We start from the raw sequence: 21080 nt of genomic DNA, 5'->3' as shown, positions 1-21080 counted from the left end.
TCTTTTTACAAGCTTCCTATAAAAGCAGCCACATCTACCGACTATCCCAAACTGTAATCATTGTCCTATAGAGGACCTGGGTTATCTGCTCCATCTGTATGGAAGAACCTCGCAGATATACCTTTCTGGACACAATATGTTGAATTACTGTAGCCTCACTCTAAACTCAGCCATCACTCCGGCGATCCTAAAACTCAACTCTAACCAGTCTGCCTCATAAACAAGTCTTCACCTCCAATTTTAAGGTGCTTTTCTTGGAAACCCAAATTATCCACTGACACTTTGTGTTTTCATACTTTCCAGGTAGATATTTTTAGCTTACCATTCCTTTCCTGCAGGCTTACTCTAGTCGTTATGGCCGAGTTTAATTACCCCTTTTCTAACTCTTACAGGCTTTAAAACAAGTCTTCACACACAAAGGGAGCCCACAGTTACATGAAGCCTCAATTGTATACTACACCGTCTCCAAGCATTCCAGAGACATCGCATTGACTTCCAGTAATTTTTCTGTAGGCGTACTCCAACTTCAGTCGTAAATACTACTTGTCCAGCTTTAACGTTTCATCCTGACCTTAATCTTGGTAGCCTTCACCTGAAGAACGAGTCCCTATTAGTGCAGAAAAACATGTATACCGACACACACATGCGTTTTCTTTCATTCATTTTACGCCCAGCCAAAATAACAAGCTGCCCAATTCTTACCTAAAATTTCTTTATGTACAGTTGATTTCTGTTCCGAGAGGTTCACACACACACACGCACACACACGCACGCACACACACGCACACGCACGCACACACACGCACACACACCTTTAAATCCCTGCAGAAGCCCTGTTCATAAGGCTCGCTTGTTATTAGTTTTACCCACCATTAAGAGCCACAACAGCCCCATTGTTCCAGCGAGACTGCACTGATTATAGCTGCAAGTAGCTGAAAAAATGTGGACGAATTGTCTTTATAGTTTGGTGATTTGTTGACCTCATTAGTCAGGATATTCATTTAAGCAGGCGTACTTCAGTGCCAGCTTCTGGAGCCACTGCTATAAATAATTAGTCTAACATTTTAAGTCGTAGAAAAGAGGCAGCACTGCATGTGCCCTCAAATTGGAAAAACAAAAGTGGATTTCATTGTACTCCGTCGTGTATCATCAAATATCTATTACTGAAGAGCCACAGATCTGTGCCACATATCAATATGTAACTGACTGCGGTTCGTGAATCTACTCCATTTAGGCTGTGTTTTTTTTTTTTTTTTTAATGCCGCCAAAAAAAGCTCACCATCCAAAACTTCAATATATTCTAATTTAGCGGATGTGTGTGCGACCGTCTTGAAATAAAACTGATATACAGCAGTGACGCTCATGAATAAATATTCTCTTTCAATCAACTACACCAATCTCTCAACCAATGTGGAACAATGTGCACCAGTGTTGCCGACTGCAGTCGCTCTGGTGCAGAATAAAGCCTGGTGGACGTGGAACAAAACCCTGTTTGTGTCTTTTGACCTCCGCTCTCCCAGACAACACATTCCTGGTAGGACGGAGGGGAAACATTCGAACGGGTCCGCCGCAGTTGTTTTTCCGCTAATCATCCAATAAGATCTCCTTGAAAAGGGCAAACTGCAGCTTTAAACAAACTCGAGCTACGAAGGGAATAACGTGACACCGATTCTTCAAGTTCGACGCTGTAGGATATCAATGACAGCACTTTGCGCGTACACCCGAGTTGCAGCCATGTGGGAAATCTCAGTTTACCAATCTGAACTCGGAATTCCCAATTCAGGAACTTCTGTTCCTTGACTCCAAAATCATCTTCGAATTCCAAGATAATTCCAACTTCTGACCCCAATGTGGGGGAAATTTAGAAACTTTATATTAAGAGAAAGTTTGTCCCTTCACAACAAACCGTCTGGGAATTCCCACCACAAGGGGGCGGAGCTGGCAGAAGCTATGTTTTTCATTGTCAAAAATAAGCAAGGATAACAGGAAGGCATAACAAACAAAACTGGAGTCACTGTGTGATTCTGACGAGCAGCTCGATAAGCCGATAGAATGTTTAAATACAAACTACATCAGTCAGAATTCCCATCTTCATAGGTTGAATGAAGTCTTTGGATTATCTGTCAATAATCTACAAACACAACTGGGAATTCCGACTTTAGTGGATAATTATAGAACAAACGTCTAACAGTTTGTTTTCTAGCACGAGCAGAAACTTGATTTCCTGATGTGTGCAGGTCTTTCCCAACTAATAAGTTACTTGTAAACGGCTCTGCTGTTAGAATCATTTGTCTATTTTGGGGGAGGAATTGAGAGACACATTCTGACATCAACCAGGGAAAGATCTTGTGAAAACTCTTAATTCCTAAAACTTGGAATTACAAGGACAGCTGGAATCCATCCTAACTGTAAAGACTTCTTTTTTTATGACTGACAGCTCTGTCGCATTTTACATTACACACCTCATCAAAACACTTCAAAAAACACTTTCATCACGAACAGCCGTAACCACGGCAACAATACAAATTTGGAAACACCAAAACCCGAAGGCAGTTGTGTGAAAAATGTTTTTTTCTTTTTCTTTGCTTGATTGTTCCAGAGGTGTGATTTTTTTTTTTTTTGTCCATGTGGCTTTAATGTGGCCCCCCACGCGACACATTTAGCACCTTTCAGGAAAGGTTTGGTTTAAAGTGCAGCATTTGGTCTCAGACCACAAAAATGAGCCACACTGAGCAGCTCCAGTCCAGAAGGCTTGAAGGTGCAAGGACGCCACGTCTCATTGTCATCGCTGCAGAGAGAATTCCTCACCATTTTAATATTTAAGTATCACTACGACTCGATAAAATAAATCGTGTCGGGCAAAAACTAGACTGTGGATACACAGGAAGTGGGAGGGATAAAATACCAGTCGTATCTTCGATGTTGCCCAAACGCCGTTTCAGTGCACATGGTGGATATTTAAAATCAGCAGGCACTTTAAATTTCGCTTCTGCTCGTTTAGCATTCACTGGTCATCCTCTTTTCTAACTGAACCGAGTGTGAACCTGAGATTTGGAGTGACGGCCATATTTAGCTAGCCGCAGTGCGAACACAGCCTAAGAGCATGTTCTCCACCCCCCCCACCCATCAACCGGCACCCACTTGTCCATAGTCCCAGCTCGAGGTTTACGTCTTTTTTCGCGATATGGAGCTTTTCAGCTCCAAAATACTCTCCCACTCACATGCACCCCTGCCACCGGCAGACCGAGATAATTTCCCTTTTAGCACATACTGTACATTTTGATAAGTAATCCATTTCGCAGAGCGAATAAGTCCCCTCCTCCTTCTCCCCCTCCACCCGCTTCCTGTCCCTCAGCCCACCGACGACCAACCAAACAGCACACTCCAGCTCACAAAACTCAAATGCATTAGTCCTTTTACCTCATCCTTCAGCTATCTCGCTGCGAATAAACAAACACTTGAAAAATTCAACAAGCCCCTCTAAATTAATACGACAGAGGGGCCGGCTGGAGTAGCATCGAGAGCTCTGTACCCCCATCCCCCTCGCTCTCTAAATGGGTCTTGCACAATGTGGGATATATGCACGAGCTCAGCAAATGTACAATATTACAATTGCCTGTATGAATTCGGACCACACTTGAGAGGTCTTTCAATAACTTTTTTTTTTTTCTTTGATCATTGCTTATTTCCACAGGGGATCCGATTGTGGTCGTACGTACAAACAATGCATGAGGCGGGGATATCTTCTCCAGAGTCAATAAAAATGGTTTTAGTTGAACCTCCCCAACACCCATAAGGGATTTGATGTGATTATAAACACAAGTGGAGGAGCTGGAAAGAAATACCATCATAGCATGTTGATCCAATATAAATGCACGCCTCCCACCAGGTTTTTACAGACCGGGGAGCTCCGAGGGAGGACAGCGCTCCAATAACACGTGCTCAATCTTCTCTATCCGCAGCATTCTTTACATGCTTTCTTTGATTTCAGAAGCTTTTCCGCCTCTTGTGGCGTGCCTCCATTGTCTGATGATCTTCGTGTGCGAATGAATCACAAGAAACGCAACAACAAAAATAATAAAAAGATTTGTGATGGAAATGAAATTCTGAAGCAAGCTCAAATCTTCCCGACAAAAAAAAAAAGAAACTCGTGAATCCTCAATCTGATGATAATGACCTCAGTTTAAGGAGAGCTGCTGTAATGCAGCTTTGTGTTAATCCTGCGGGCTGTTGGCACATTACCGCCTGATCTCACCCGGACATGCTGACGGCCGAGTGCAACTCCATCTGCATGAGGTGCCGTCAATTTCTAATTTAGCCCAAGACGACCGGTCAGACAATGTGAAGCAGGGGTGTCAAACACTCAGCCTGCAGGCTGCTGAATAAACACTTTAATTGTATTTTGGACTTATCGACGAGGGATCGCATTACTTTAGAAGAGGAGAGCAGAGAGCTCGGTGGTGGAGTGGTTGAAAATAGCGACCTTCCTGCTTGCAATTAGGCAGTAACACTAAATTTACACAATGTGGGAAGAATTCGTGGGAATATACTGTACAATCTTTTAACATAATCCCACTGCACTCAAAATGAAGTAATTTGTCACAGAAATCAGGGCTGTAATGTATTATAGCGATAACGATGTGATCTGTGATATCCACTTATGCAGATGATGTTGCAGTCTTTGTGATTTAAGATCTGTTCTTCGAAACACAGATTTATTTTTCCCCACATCAGTCGTGACTCGACTGAAGTTCACACCTGTAGCACTTCAGAAGTTTGGTGGCTAAATATGCATTTATGCAATCATAATTAATCTCACTTTTCTTTCAGATTGAAAACTCAAAATCTGTGTGCAATTTAATTAGGTCTGTTTCGCAATATGCCTCAAGACCAATAAATCTGAAGAATATTGTGTCTGAAATAGCATCAACATGCTTTCTGGAGATTTTCAATTACATTTTGCATCATATTTATGAAATTGTACTTAAAATATTGGAACTCTGAGGGGTTTAAATAAAGATAATAAACACATTTCCACAATGCATGTATGCCTCTTTGCTCCAGCACTAAGGGAAGCTTCGAGAGTTGACAGTTTTTATTCCATCCTTTCGCTCATTCAGCCCAGTCCAGACAGATATATATATAAAATCAGTTTGACACCTCTGGTGGAAAAGGTGGTGGGGAAAAAAAAAAAAAAAAAAGCTTGGGGGAGTTAAGTTCCTCCCCCCCAGGTCTGAGTCAAAGCCCAGCTCTCTTAATAAGACCAATTCATGTTTCCTCCTGGGCCTGGCTCCTTCTATCACCAGTGACAGCCGTGAAAGGTCAATAACCTTGGCTCATAGCCCTCATATGGTTAGCAATGCCGTGAATTAACGGCTGAGGCTGTTATTCCGAACTCTTCAAGTCAGCCGAAGGAAGCTTATCTTCTGCAAAAGGTCACGGTGCTTAGATCACTTAGTGTGAGAGCGAAGCGCCGGCACACAGGACCTATAGAAGAAGATGGAGTGCATTGTGCCGGGGTGAAATCCGATGAAATGTACTCGGCGCATCGGTCAATAACGGACGATCACGGCCAAGCAGATGCTGCATAGAGTTACGAGATGAAATACAAAATTCTGCACGTCGATAACATTTTAAGGCTTTATCAAGCGTTTTCTGATATTAAAGGGAAGCCAACCTTGAAAGTTTTGGTTGAGACCACTTTCTCTCCAGGAATGTCCTGGAGGATGGTTTGCCCTTGAACACGTCACGGTATTGAACTTTCCTTCGAGTGCTGCGCCGATGCTTAGATTCTAAGATGTTGAAGGCAGCTTAAGGTTCATTGCAAACTATTATTTTCCACCCAAATAAAAGTGACGGCGATTTCGATAGCAGAGCGGCTTCTTGTCAGAGCTCGGCCGCATTAATACAATCGAAGTAGCGCTTGTCCTGCAGTGGCTTAGTTTCTTATAAATTTCGGTGCGTTTGGATTAGCAAGGGATCAGACGCATCGAGCCAAACAAAGAGAAAAATCATCTTTGAGTAATGTACACAAAGATTATAGATACACTATTTCAGTGTAATTAATGGAGCAACGCCAATGGGAAGCGACACAACATGAGCTAAATCTACCTGCATTGTAAAAGCTGTATTGTCAACACCGACTTTAATTGAAATGCATCTGTTCAGAAGGTTAACAGGAAATTAGACAGTGAACAGGAATTATGATGACGGTAAATCACGTGTGTGTAAACTGGCTTTCTACTACAGATATACATGGTTTAAATCATAACATTTCAAAGATGTTGAAAATTGTCCTTGATAGAGAGATAATAATCCTTATGTAGGTTGTCTGACATAAGTTCTACGCTATATTGAGCCGTAGTCCTGCTCATGTAAGGTAGGAGTCATAAAAATACACAAGGAGAGCTGGCAAAGGTAAAAGGAAGTTTAGTGAAAAGAGATTTCTATGAAATAATAGTCTTACTTTGTTTTTTAATTGATTAACCAGTAAGGTGCTGCAATAGATCAGTTTTCCGAAGGTATTTCTGCGATACATTACTTGTATATCACTTATCCTCCTGCAATAAATGATGTTTCCATGCATTCAACCTATATAAATTCATAATGGCACCATTTTAAATATGAAAGAAAAGTGTGATTCGCTTACAGAAACTGTGCAATTAAGTGAATATTATATTATAACTAATGGAAAGAGCAAGAGCAGCCTTTTTCTATTTCAAGCTGGAAACCTTAAACAACTCAGATCTTTCATATAATTTGACTTTTTCCCATAATCCTTCACGCAAATATTCCATATACTGTAGACATTTTGGCATCATATACTGTATAGACTACAGTGCAGCTGCTACTACAAATCTTGCCATAATCCTACAGTAATACATCGATACGCTGCAGTACTGACCTGCATTTTCCCATAATCCTCTAAAGTTCACTGTAAAATACTCTACACAGTGCCTCAGAGCAGCTTTTTATTGTACTGACCAACTCTTCCCATAATCCTGTTGATAAATGCAGTAATATACTGCAGCAGTAACATACTGCAGCAGTAACACTGCATTTACCCATGATCCTTTGTGGTTCACAGTGATAATGTGAACGTGACATTATAGCTGTGGTAACCGTGGATTTCCCATATTCGTGCTATTTATTATATTTCTTTGGGCTGTACAGTATCAGGTAAACATGTGAATACTGCAATATCAATGGCTCTGCGATTAATACAAACACTTATGCTGATGATGTTGAAGTGATTGTGCTTTGAGATTTATCAGCTCTATCTCTCTCTTTTTGAACATTGTTTGTGCTTTTCTGCCTTGTGACTGTTCAGTTAATCACAAATTTGGTGAATTAATTCCTATTAATTCCATTTTTCTTTTAAAATTCTGTCATATGCATGGAAACAATTTACTGCACTATTCGTCTTTTGTAGCATTTATATTTGCATGCGTTGATATATTGTACAGCTGTGGTACATATCATTTTGTTACTGTGCATAACCGGAATACAATGGAATAAATCTATGATAGAATTTAGCAGGTGGTGATAACATGTTGCCTTCACTGTTTAATAGCTTTCTAAACATAACAACCGACATTAAGAATAAATACAAGTCTTAAATTAGAAAATCTTTTGATTTAGCCATTTCTGGCGGCTCACAGTAATAGAAATCGGCCTAATTGCGCCGAAACCCGAGGCTGAAAGTCATTTACAAGAGTTGGAAATTCAAATCAAAATCACATTAAAGCTGCTGCACCACATGTTTTCTTCTCAGTCACCAAACTGTTGCATCTTTCATGCAACACGCTTGTTGAAATTAGCAGCTCTGGCTTGTGTAGCATCGAAATTAATATCTGCTTCCTCCTCCGGGCGCTGGTCCGGCTGAGGAGGCAGTGCAACAGGAAATAAAGCAGCGACAATGCTGCACGCCCTTTAACGCCTCAGTGAATATCGACGGAGGAAGAGATAATATAAACTCAAGACAACGAAGCGATGCGTTGCTGGCCGCTACGGCGCGCGCTCTTATGGGGGCCAGAAATTGCCGCGGGTCAATCATAATATCCGCGGCGGTGGCAGACACCGGTGTCAGCAAGGCCGAGCAACACTAGATCACTTGGGACAAGTAATATGGTGCGCTACATATGCTTATCTGATGAGCCAACAGTTTTGAGCAAGAGGGTGGGGAACAGAAATCCCCACCACCAATCAAAATCAGCACCCAAGCGTTCACTTTTAAAAAAAGAAAAGTGCACCAAGATAAAAAAAAAAAAAAAAAGTCTCGAGAAACTATCAAAACCTCTGACGGCCATCAGTCAAAGATATTACCCACAGCACTAAAAGTCACAAATCACACTCATAACAGAAGCCATGAAGCGAGCAAGGTCAGTCCAAGAAACAAACTCACTTGTAGATGGGGGAGAATAAATGCTACACTTCTGTCCTTGCATTACCCAATTAAGACACATCAATCATCGTCTGGAGAGCCAAGGGAGCTCCTCCATCTTAAAGCTGGCACGAAGGGGGGGGGGGGGGGGTACAAAAAAGGATCTCTGCAGGGATGTCACGAGACGCAACCTAGCAAGTCATGGGAGGGCCGGCGTCCAGAGAAGCGCTGGTGCGTTGAAATTGAAGCCAGCGCCGGGGCACAATGGCCGACGTGGCCTGCAGAGGGTAGACGCTTCTTCCCAGGCAGGACATCGGCCTTTTGTCAACGCGGTTACAGTATCTGGGTCAATTAACGCCGCCCGTGCTTCACATCTCCCTTTTTCGTTGTCGGGGCAATAATAACCCATGCGTGCCGCCTCTTCAGCGCAGCGTGCGACGCTATATGTGTGTCAGAAAAGGGCTAAACACAGACCTGGCTCCGTTTCCATTCCCCACATTTTTTCGCACAAACTGCCTCATTAATATATTTATCCGAGTATCGGCTTCCTTGTTTGACCCTGCACACAAAGGCACCGTTGTCTGGGTGCAATCCGTTGCCCCCGCGGCGACGTGAGACAGGTAAATCCTGCTGAGTCTACAACTGGGCAACTAGTGAATGCACTCCTGTCTCTGTGTGGGTAAGGGGGGAAAAGAAAAAAAAGAAAAAAGCTAAATGTATTGGACCGGCGAACAAAAGATTTAACAAGCGAGAGGGAGAGAAAGGAGACGGGGAATGGGAGTGGCTTCTATTCACATGCCTGCCAATGCAAAACGTGAGGGCGCGACTGTCTACGCTCTCATCGAGCTCAACATAATGAGACCAAACAAGCAGAGAGAGACACTGTGGGCAAAATCTAACACGGTTAATGCACAATAAACCGCTGGAGGAACGGCTACAAACCGAGCTCTGCAAGGAAAGAATCTGTGAAAGAGATATGGACTTGTTTGCTCTGTCAGAGTCAGACCCTGTGAATATACAGAAGAAAAAAAAAAACACGAGGGGGTGGTGGGTGGGGGGTTCCCAGGGAAGAAAAATGGCATCGAAATGCACAAATCAGTCCCTGGAAAAGTAAACAATTCAGTCCACATTGCTGATGTATTGTCTTCTAAGTGCAAGCTGGCATTTTCCCTTCTTGCACTGGTTCCAGCTTTGTGAAAAATAACACCAGCCTAGTTATAAAGGAGGCATATATGCAGAAAGTCAGGTCAATAAAGCTATTTATATACGACCTCATTACATAGTGGGGTCACACTCTGCACCGACTGGGTGTTCTTCACATTAAATAAAAGCCATCAAAGCCACAGCACAAAGCGCTAAGAGCCCGCGTCTTCTTTAATATGCAATTCAACGACAGGGATATATGTGCGTGTATTGTTGCGTTTAAATCCTTCCCCGTGCAAACACGGTCTTGTCCCCTGGTCAAAACACATAATACCTTTTCATGTCGTGACTGGCGGCGTGGTGGAAAGATTGATTTCCGGGAATAAATAAATCTTTTTTTTTTTTCCTTCTTCTTTTTTTGACAGTCTTTTTGATGAAAGTGCACACATCAAATTTAAAACCTTCTACAATGCAGGGTCAGAGACGGAGGAGCCCAGGTGTGCTGCAGAATCAAATAACCTATAAACCCCCTCTTAACCTTCACATGACTGTGTGAAGGGGGCAACCCAGTGAAGTGGGGGGGGACTGCTTTTCAAAGCCGTCCCTGCGGATCATAGCAGTCACTGTAATGTGGAAAAAAAAGTGGCTACGAACAAGTATGCTAAATGCTAATCCTCGTCATCCATCCAGCGTCGGTGAGAGAGCAGAGCTCGCCTTCAGTCTAATCCTGCGTTGACAGCCGTTACAACTACACAGATCTGGAGAACTGTCACCAGGAAATTTGCCCACCGCCATCAAAAACTCTCGGAGATAGAAGCTAATTATAAGCCAAGGACAAACACCCCCCCCCCCTCACTCACACACACACACACACACACACACACAGACGAGGAAAAACACCTTAACTAAGGCCGAGAGTCACAGGCATGTGGTCAGGCGCCAGCAGTAGAGTGCAGGAGGCCTGCAGCTGATAACAGCGATAAGAGCATGGAGTGATGAGAAGCTACTAATGATGTGTTCCAGTCTCCTCAAAGAGACGTCAGGGAAAAAAAAAAAAAAAAAAAAAAAAAAAAAAAAAACAGTCGCATTCGATTTGATCAAAATCTTGCAAGTTGGGAAAACACCGGGTCTTTCTGAGTTTGGATATGTGTGCCAGACGCCCTTGAGAGTATCGTTTGGATCTGCATCATTCCAAATAATCACAAATTTGCAAGTCAGGAACCAATATGGTCGCCTCCGGTAAATCGACTCCATTGCCAAATTTGAGTTTTTGGTTTGTTTTTTTATAAAATAAACAAAGCTACACCTATTTCCAGCTGGACACCCAGGGGAACTCTATGGCCGAGCTGGATGATGATTTGAATGGTCAAAACAAATTCAAAACAGTTAAAAAATAAATAAATTTTCACTTCCCAGCTCTTCTCAGAACTTGGAGTTGGGAGCGTTTCAGACATTTCAGAGTTGAACTTTTACAATGTGGCGTTCATCTCGTCTTCAGACGTTGTAACTCAGACATCACGTTAAGAAATTACTGGTCAGAAAACAATTGTGCCGCCACCAGTGAAGCTTTCCCTGTGCTAGAACTTCCTGAACACAGATAAACACAATATATTTTCTACTATATATAACAAGAATGATATTACAAGACTGCAGGTAGTTACAGTGGATTCCAGTTCTCCTTGGAACTCAGAATATTTATTTTTAGTATTTAAGTTACAAGTAAAAAAACAAAAAACAAAAGTGGCTTATGCCAACATGTCCTACCCTAAGTTTTTTTTTAAGTTTCCCAGTTCAAATTTGCCTCAAAAGGTATTTCTTGAATTAGACCCAGTTTACGTGTAAACACTTAAAGCGATGTCCATTTAACACGAGAGCATCACAAACGCTGAAAACGATGTAGTTAGAATGCCAGGCCACGAGTTGGCGCCATTGGTCATTTTTGTAATAAAACCACACACACTTGCAACGTTTTGAAGACGATGTCCCTTTACGGCAGAGACACAGAAAACGATGTAGTTTTCACGTAAGGCCACTAGTGGGTGCCGATTGTTGTTTATTTAACGACTGGGATCCATTTTCTTAAAGTTGTGTTTTCAGCCGATCCCAGCACCGTTGTCATGGAAGCAGACACCCAAGACACAACGGCTGTTGTCCGGTTTCACTGGAAAACATTGTTGTGTAAATGCGGCCTTATTGGACTCAAGTTAATGGCAGGATGTACTGCTGTGACGGTAGTACTGCAGCTATTAGGTTCATTTAGCAGTAACAGCAGATCGGCCATGAATCCCCAAACATTACCCAGTGTACAGATCTCACACCTCAAGGGTGCTTTTAGAACCATAAAGCAATACAATTCCAAGTTCCGAAAAGAACTGGAACACTCCAATTCTGCTTTCTTTGGGGATATTAGGGAGAAAAAAAAAGAAAAAAAAAGAAAGCTGCCTCTAAATATGCCTGGATAATATTCAGACTGCCCCAGGTTTGGTTTAAAAGCCTAAAAAGGTCAGACACAAATAAAATATGTCCTGCTCGGTCGTGCCGCCCCGGCAGGCTCGGAAAAGCACACACAATTTAACCACAGATGGGTGCACTCGCTGTAGTACGCTAACATTATTATTATTTCATTTTTACGATATACCCTCAGGAGCTGCAATAGCGCGGCGATCCCCTGACAAACGACTGGAGCGTTGTTACCAAACAGGACGCGGAGAACTCCGCTCCGGCGCCACATTGTAGGCACGGCGGAAAAGGTTACCAGCCATGCAAGATTCAATCTGTCGTCGCCACACGCGGCGGTTATCTAGGCCAGCGAAACAAGTGGAGTGAAAGTGAGATGAAAACAAATTTATGCCGGTTGATAACAATAAAGAATGAAACAAATTCTCGTCGCTGCCAGTGAATCTTTAGCTGGGAATTGGAGCGCAGGCTTCATTACAACATATTGATCTCGGCAAACAAAGACCCTGAATTCATTGATCCACTTACAGAAAAAAAAAAAAAAAAGGCGAGGGGGTGTGGGGTGTGGGGGGAGGGGGCGGGGTCTGATCTTTCAAAGAAACCTACAGTGAAACTGCTGCATCGGCTTAAAAATAGCGGGGGAGTTTGAATTTGAACTCAAGCAAACAGACAAGTCGGTTAGAGGTTGCTGTTGAAGTCCCAAAGAGGCAAAGAGAATACATGAAGCGCGGCGCAGCTGCCATGCCGTTATAAAAGGAAGCTCTTCAAAAGTGCCTCGTGTTTGTTAATTTTTCTCATCTAATGCGCTCCTCCGTACGTATGGATAGTCTTCTTGAGAGGGAATTCGAAAGATGTCGTGCTTGACAATTAAATTATTCAGCGCAGGCACTGAAATCAATGCACATCTCATATGAAGGAAAAAATAAAAAATAAAAAAGTAAGATCCCAACAGCAGGAACACGGTTGGCTTCGGGCTACTGTCTAAAATTGTCGCTGAATGCTTTTTAACAAAAGCAAAACCGTACGAAATGTGTGGCTGGGAGGAAAAGTACCAAGCAGCCCGACAGGCCCAGGTTTTGTTTGTTTTGTTTTGTTTTTCTTAGTGATGAACGAGGTCAGGATAACAGAGGGTGAAGGTACCACGCATTTGTGGCCTCCGCGGTGACGGGTCGCGACCTCTTTGGCTGCTCTTTCATCCATCTGTACCTCGCAACCAGCACCACCAGCCTCGCTCCCAATCAGAAAGCAGGGGAGGGGGAGGGGGAGGTTGCCGAGTCCTTAGCCTAGTTTACAGGAGAGGGTCGAGCAGGGTCACGGCTCGCCAAAACGCAGGGGCCCCTTAAACACATACGAGTGGCCCCAGCTGGATTCAAGAGCAACACCAAACCTCAACAGAGCGTGGAGAAGCAGAAAAACAAAGACCGCGTTCAGTCTGCGCAACACCTCGGCCGTCTGCGGTGTTATTCCTTGAAACTCGGTCTGCTTGAAGAGGGTTTTTTTTTTTTTTTCCCTCCCTGCCCGGCGATGACGGGTTATTATTCTTAATGACAGATTAACTGCAAAACTCCTGAGATATTTTTAGACCGAGGCGGCCTCTCCACTGACGTTGACACTAATTGTTTCAATCACTTTATCAAACTGGTCAACTGTAAATCCCTCCCCCTGGATCATCTGTGGAGCCAGCTCAGCCCCCCCCCCCATCTCCTTTAAAGCACTTGAACCGAGGCCAAAGCAGCCTATAAACATACTTCTCTTTCATCACGGGGCGCTCTCCTTATTGTCGGGGAAAATAAGTAAAAGTCTGGTCCGAGGGGTGGAGGAGAGAGAAAAATGAAAGCGGGATACAAGGTTGGGGGTAGGGACGGCAGAACAGCAGCATAAGAGAGTGTATTAAGCTCAATTAAGCTTTTGGGCTTTTCATTAACCCAGTTTTTAGGGAGGGGAAAACCTCTGCTGAATAATGCGCTGACTGACTCACACTGCAACCCCGGCTTTAAAGGCTGCGTGAGGAGGGAGGGGAAGAAGAAGAAGAAGAAGAAAAAAAAAAAAAAAAAACTTCCACAATGTGTGTCAGCCCTCCAAAGCCACCAGAAATCCATTAGACACCCAGGGGCAAACCACCCGCAGCCGCGGCCCACCTGAAATTAAATGCAATTTCGTAAAACAAGTCACTTAATCAAACGGCTAAACAAGATAAGAGGAGGCCTCCAGGCCCGAATGTTTAAAGACTTTGGCTGCTTCCTTCTTGTATGACGGCGTGATAATAATGTTTGGTCATTTCTGTCCGCTCGCTATCGGGTCGGAAAGCAAATATTACGGCTCCCAAAGCAATGTCTTGTGGGGGGGGGGGGGGGGGGGGGAGGAGGACGGGTGACCATCTGCAAACAATAAGCGTAACCTCTCCTTCATGGATCATTGGACAGGAGCCCTCATAGAGCGGCGATTCGTCCTTCCTGGCTCGTCGCTCTCACGCAACTTTAGAGAAATTCATTTCAACAAATCTACTGGGAATCAATGGGGCGTCACTCGGGAAGCCAACAGTTAAAATCTCGTTTAAGCCACTAAGAAGGCGGTTAAATCTTACTGCTAACCAGCTAATGTTAGCCGTCTGGCCACAATTACCATAATCAAATCCACAGGATGCCCTTAATTCGGAGTGCATACAATGTCGGCCGTTTACATGTGAACTGCCACCATTTCCAGGTTTTATGGGCCCCGGGATGTGGATTCCCTGCAATCGGCAACAAAGGCGACGCCGCAATTAGCTGGGAGAGGATATTTTAATGGCCCGCCCCCTGCTGTGTCTGACATATAACAGGGGTGGGTTAAAATGCAATATAATAGAAGCTCGGGGGTCACATTAGTGGCACCTTACACAAACAGATCATAGTATTACACAGATCTGCTTTCATATCTGAAACAGAAGAGTGAGGCAGGGATGAAGAGTTTGAAGGACACATACAACCAGGGTGGGGTTACCAAAAAAATGTAATCAAAAAAGGAGATGGGTAAAAGAGCTGGAGTGTGAACAGTGGAAAAAATCAATCATATCTCAATACAGTCCCATAGGAAAGTAAACTTTTGCTCACTACTCTTAGCAGGTACATTCATTTAGCTGTTGAATAGCATCTTTACCAGGCGGTTGTTTCCTATTTTCTAACCAACTGAGTGTAACATGAGTTCTTGTACCAGATGGGAGTTGCACTCCATCTTCACACACATGTAATGACGAGGTGAAGATGTTTAAATTGCCACCATGACTCTCATTGAGTGGATTTAGCAGCACAGGCCAACAACTGGAGGACATTAACCACACAACTCCAGCAGGAACCTTTCAGCAAGTGCAGTGACGCTTAACAATCACGCAAGACAATGGAAGTCATTTAACACAGCAGCCCGAAGCAGCGGATGTTTATTAACCAAGATTATTGGTAACGAGTGACAACTTTTGTGTTATAGGCTGGTGATTCTGGTCCACGACTGGACGGTTGTATTGCAGGATCACTAGAAGAGTAAATCTCCGTTTCTCTGATTAGTTGTCGTCATTTTTTTTTCTTGAACCCTTTTAGGCCTCTTTTACATGACATTTTCAAGTGACAACACAAAACTTGCGTTTAAGGTGTCAGTTTACACAACACTGTAAACAACTTTTCAAAATGGTCCAACTCGGTTTCCATTGAAACGAGAAAAAAAACCATTTCTGCAGTTGCGCACCACAGCTGAAGTGAATAGTTCTTCTAGATGGACAACAACAACAATGTTTGCCTCCAGCGTGTCATGGCTCCCAGTCCATGTTCTCCTGGTACGTGGTAGTTTTATAGTTAAGTCACACGGTACAACAATCCAACTTGGTTGTCTGTCCATGTGAATGTCCCCGTACTCGCTGTTGTTCATGTTTATAGCGTACTGTTGCAAACATGTTTGTGGTTTCATTACAAAAAAAAAAACAACAACATGAAAAACAAAGTTTTCAGCATTTCTGCCGTTTCCATGGAAACAGACAGTTTTCAAAATGTTGCCATGTAAACATGAAACCTTTCAGAAACGAATGCAAAAACGGTGCGTTCACTTGGCCTAAATGAGCTTTTATTGGAATAGTAACATTACAAACGTGTGACACACTGGTTAAGCCATCGTATTGACTAGATAACAATGAAACGCTTAATTTCTCTGCATTATTTTTTTTCTAACCTTTTAGATATCTAAAATGGTGTCAAGAGTTCATGGTAGGACAAGCCTGTTAGCGGCAACAGGGTACAAGCAAAACGGTGGAAAACGTATACAATTATCCATTTTTAAAACTGCAGTTAAAGCTAAAGTTTAAGCTAAAAATCTTTTTTTCACTGTATATTGCAACCGCAGCGACGATAAAGGGACTCGATGGCTGATTTGCAGCGTGTCAAAGTCTCTGTCTTCTGCTCTGACACTTCCACACTTTTCAGGCAGGCTTAAGGATTTCCACCTTTCAGAGCCACAATTGGGAAAGTTAATGGGATGCAAGGAAATGTAAAGCACGAGCCTGCCGCATGCAGCCAAAAGAAGCATCGGCTCAAAAGCCTCTGGCTGAAAACAATCATCTGAACCAGCATGGCGAGAGCAAAAGAGTTGAAAAAACTTCACTCTGCCACACTGTGGGGGCTTTGTCTTTCAAAACATGCCACAGGAGATTTTTTCATTAGAGAATCCAGTTTCATTAGCATCATCCCACGCTGCTGAGCTCGGCTGCATCACAATGACACAGGAGTGCCCCTCTCTGTCCAGGAAATCTCCTCATCGAGGAGAGGGGAGGGGCAAAGTAAAAAGAAGAGGAGAGGAGGTGAAGGAGAACGGTGGGAGGGGGGCAAACAAAAGAGAACCCGATTACCCGCGGTCACGGCTCATCCACAAGCCAACAGAGGGAAATCCATCACCTGCGGGATCAAACGGAAACTTGTGCACGAGGTAGAGCCCAGTGAAATCTGCTCCCACCCATCTTGAGCACTCTCTCCTTTTATACTCTTGTCATTGCCGCTTCCTCCTCCTCTTCCTCCTCCTCCTCCTCCCAAACCAACGGCAGCGTGCAACTTTTAGGCGCACACTGTGAAATCCAACACAAGTGAGAATGTCTTCTGCTCGGAGTGACCTCCAGGCTCCAACCCTCTCTAATGGCACGCTGGTGATATATTCCACTTTTTATTACCGTCTGCAGACCTGCGTACCATTTCACGGTAGCTGCATCCTCCTTTTTTTTTTTTTTTTGCCAATATTAAACTCCAAAGACGCTGCATTGGTCATGGCTGACGCAAAGTAATGGACTACAGCAAAAAAATATATATTGTTTCGCTCTTATATTTTTTTTTAAATCCCATCATACCAACTTCAAATGTTAAAAGAGAAAACCTACAACAGTTTGGGTTCGAACAGAAGGACTATTGCTGCAACAAAACATTTGAAGAGATATCCGAATTGCAGTTATTACTCTCATTGAGAGGATTCAGCAGCGTAACGCAGCAATCGGGAACATAACCACATAATTCCAGCAGGAACCTTTAGGCGTACAAGTGTTTTAAAGCAACAGGCAGAAATGTCTCATAACTCAAATCTGTGCAGTCAAACAATGGCACAAGATAATGGAAACAATTCAGCGCGCCGGCACCAGGCACAGGATGTTAAATAGCGTGATTATTTGCTCAATTAAAGATGCATGAGTGTTCAAATCTCTGTGTAATTGATTTTTACTCACTGCAACAAGATGCACAGTGCAATCACCAAAGTTTTTCTACTTCTAAGCTGTCCGGGAGAAAATAAAGTGTCGTCACAGTGCGAGTCTCGCAAAACCGGAGAAAAGTCGGTCAAACTGTTCAGCCTGGGAAAAAAAAAAAAAAGGGAATGGAATGGGTGGACAGGAGCCGTGTAAAGTCGAACCACATTTCAGGGGGTTTACAAGGCGAACGACATGACATCGCAATACTATACAACTGCACCGAAGCTAATTGTTTAAATATGTAGGCCTTGTTCCGATCCCTTCTGAAATGTAACACATGGAAGGCAAGCACGCACAGCTGGAGTACATGCATGTACCCCCCCCACCCCCCGACACACACACTCAATCAAACGCAGACATAACAGGCACGAAACAGCACTGGAAATATTTGGGCACTCACCGTTGAAAAGGGGCCGTCCTTTCTCTGTGATATCTGGCACCTCAACCGTGTATACATCTTCAGAGAAGCCTGGCCTGCATGGTGGGGTGCCCCTGCCCTCTGCTGCAATCTGTGATGGGGAGGGGGGGGGCAATGAGTCATAAATCAACCTTCAAAATAAAAAAAAACCTCTTGGTCACGTTCTTAAGTCCCCACAGTTGTACAAAAGCATCTGTTGTTTTTATAGCAGGCACCGCAATTAGGATAATGAGGCCAAAAGGGTTAAGCATTAGCCAAAAAGCACGGCTAGGCAAGAACAAGCTCCATTTGTCCCCCCCTCCCTCCACCCCCCTCCACTACTACCCCTTCCACCCCCTGGGTGAGTGGGGGCCCATGCACAGGGGATAATAGCCCATGCTTTCGGCACAACCCCTCTGATCAACAGAGGCTCTGGACAAACACTCACTTTGAAGTGCAGAAACAAGGGAATGGGGGAAGAAAAAGAAGTAAATGCTCACAATCCACAGTGGGGGGGGGATAAACATTTAGGTGTGAGAGTCTGAATAAACAGTCTAAAACACAAACAAAACAACAGTCTGCAAGGTGGGCCCTGATCAATATCTCAACTCCTCGGTTTTAGTGAAACTGTGCTTGAAGGGGAGAGAGAGCGACTGGGAAAGTTGCAAAGCAGCACAAAAGAAACATGAATCACCGAGGTTCGTTTCAGCAAGAGAGAGGATTGACCAGAAAGGGAAGCAAACAATGACCATATGAAGAAGAAGAACAACAAGAAACACACAAACAGGTCATAAAATCCCCCAAAATGCACTCCATCACAGAACCCCAAGCATTGATCCACACAGGCCTGGTCCTCTTTATTTATCTGCATGCACTCGGTTTAAGAGAATGTCTAAGAAAAAAAATAAAAAAGAGCCAGAAAGAAAGAGAGGAGTCCTGCTGAAAACGAGCATTGTGAGTGTGTCCGTGCCACTTGCCATTCTTAATCAGAGGAATTTAAATGGGAAACTGCTTTGCAGGGTGGGGGGAGGGAGCAAAGCTGCAGGTCCTGCACATTACAGCAGCAGGATGTACATTTCGGCATTAAAATGCTTCACACAAAACATGAATCCACTATGCAAGGGGGAAAAAAAAACCCTGATGATTTATTTTTATTTTTTTTTAAATAACGGGGCTTGAATCAGCTTGCAGGGCTGCTGCAACCAGGGAGCGATTTTTACAAAAGTGGCCATATAGTGAGAAAAATGAATTCTATCCACACACAAACACTCAAGGGTTTCCATCCCGTTGTAGTGAAGACAACCTCACTCGTGTACAGAAGCGACTTTTCATTGATTTCTCCCTCATAAGGAGTTTCTGTCTTCTTTTTTTTTTTGAACCATTGAGGCAATTAAGTCGCCGGGAGGAGAGGACACGCTGCAGCAATCTACATAAATATACAACTAAATATAACCAGGTGAGAACTAGGTTAATGTGGGCCCTGTGTCGCCCAACTTCAACACAATAAAGAGCGAGCAACACCCGAGTCTTCCAAATCCGTTAATTAATTACTGTGCGTAAAGCGAGCGAGCATTACGCACGCATGATCTGCTTCGGCTTTTTTTCTTCCCCTGCTCGTTTTTTTTTTTTTTTTTTTTAACGCATTTCACCCCCAGATTCACACACAGTCACGGCAGAGAAAGGCTGCTCCGGGATCGGCTGTAAAAATAAAAAAATAAAAACCCAACGCAAAGTGTCCGGATGCGTAAAGTCCGCTGTTAAAACGTTACGGGAGAGAGAGAAAGAAAAAGACGCACAATTACCTGCAGTCCTGCCAGGAGCACCAGCGGCAGCAGCAGACCCTCGTGTCGCGTGCACATCGCTACGACCGCGTTAATCCCACCCGATCCGGAATCCGCAAAGAGGAGGCAAAAAAAAAAAAAAACAAGACCAAGAAAAATATCCGTGTGTGGTGGATTGAGGAGAAAGATCCGTGTTGCGGCGGGCGGTCGTGTCGGTGGTCGCGGCGCGTCGCGGCAGCAGCGAGCAGCCTCCTCCTCCTTCTTCTTCGTCGTCTTCGTCGTCTTGTGTCTATCCAGTCCGTAGTGAGGGAGAGCCGTGCCTGGTACTGAGGCTGCTGCTCCCTCCCATCCAGTCCAACCGACACAAAAACAAAAAAAAAAGAAGCCGCCCCGGCCACTCGACTATAAAGCGCCCATCTCACTGTCTCTCCCTACCGGCGACTCGCACAATTTCAGCTCCGCGGGACGCAGCGTGCCCAACGCCGGGGCAAAGAGTATTTATTTACTCGCTTTACTTCACGATTCATCCCAAGATGAAGCATTTTTACAAATATACCCCCTCCCCCTGACCTTGTTTCATACAATTAGAGTTTTTTTCTTTGCCTCATTATGATCCATCGGCTGCTTTTACTGATTTAATAGTGGGAGTTAATTCAAGCTTTCTGTATATTGTTATTGTTTTTAGTGTGTTAAATACAATAAAAGGGAATGAAAGTTTTTATAGTCTTAGTTGTGTATTTCACTGTAGGTTGTGTGTATAGAATAGAATAGAATAGAATAGAATAGAATAGAATAGAATAGAATAGGCAAATTGTTTTCACAAAGCACCACAAGGAAATTCACAGTGCTTTACAAAGAAATCAAAGATATACAATAAAGCAAGCAATTAAGAATCTTAATCTTAAGCAATTAAGAGTATGAAATACTTTTAGAACCTCCCGCACACTCCAATCGTTTTCATTAAAGCGACTTTACTCTGTGTTTTTCCCATATATGATATTTGCCATCTCAAATCACCCACAAATATTACGGATATATCCTCCGGCTCGATGCATCCAACATACAGATAATACATTTCTACATGAGTGGAGGAACTTTCGGAGTGGAGTTTGCAAGTTCTCCCTGTTTGTGTGTGTGTGTGTGTGTGTGTGTGTGTGTGTGTGTGTGTGTGTGTGT

At 43.6% G+C, this 21080-nt stretch overlaps 1 protein-coding gene across 2 annotated transcripts in view; it reads right to left on the bottom strand.

Annotated features, from left to right (window-relative positions):
• cdh2 (cadherin 2, type 1, N-cadherin (neuronal)) overlaps nucleotides 1-20330 on the bottom strand; it is a 90696-nt gene extending 70366 nt beyond the window's left edge. The window contains exons 1-2 of one of the 2 annotated variants that reach the window (XM_080468994.1): nucleotides 19920-20330; nucleotides 18127-18235 (exon numbers count right to left, since the gene is read on the bottom strand). In XM_080468994.1, the coding sequence (XP_080325120.1) occupies nucleotides 18127-18235; nucleotides 19920-19982 (172 nt within the window). In that variant the 5' untranslated portion in view covers nucleotides 19983-20330. The remainder of the gene's footprint in view (nucleotides 1-18126; nucleotides 18236-19919) is intronic. The other variant, XM_080468995.1, reaches the window with a different exon arrangement.
• Nucleotides 20331-21080: the final 750 nt, after the last annotated feature.

Source organism: Lipophrys pholis, assembly GCF_963383615.2.
Source record: "Lipophrys pholis genome assembly, chromosome: 1".
Lineage (NCBI taxonomy): Eukaryota > Metazoa > Chordata > Actinopteri > Blenniiformes > Blenniidae > Lipophrys > Lipophrys pholis.
The sequence above is the reverse complement of the archived record's forward strand: the minus strand, read 5'-3'. Positions and strand labels throughout refer to the sequence as shown.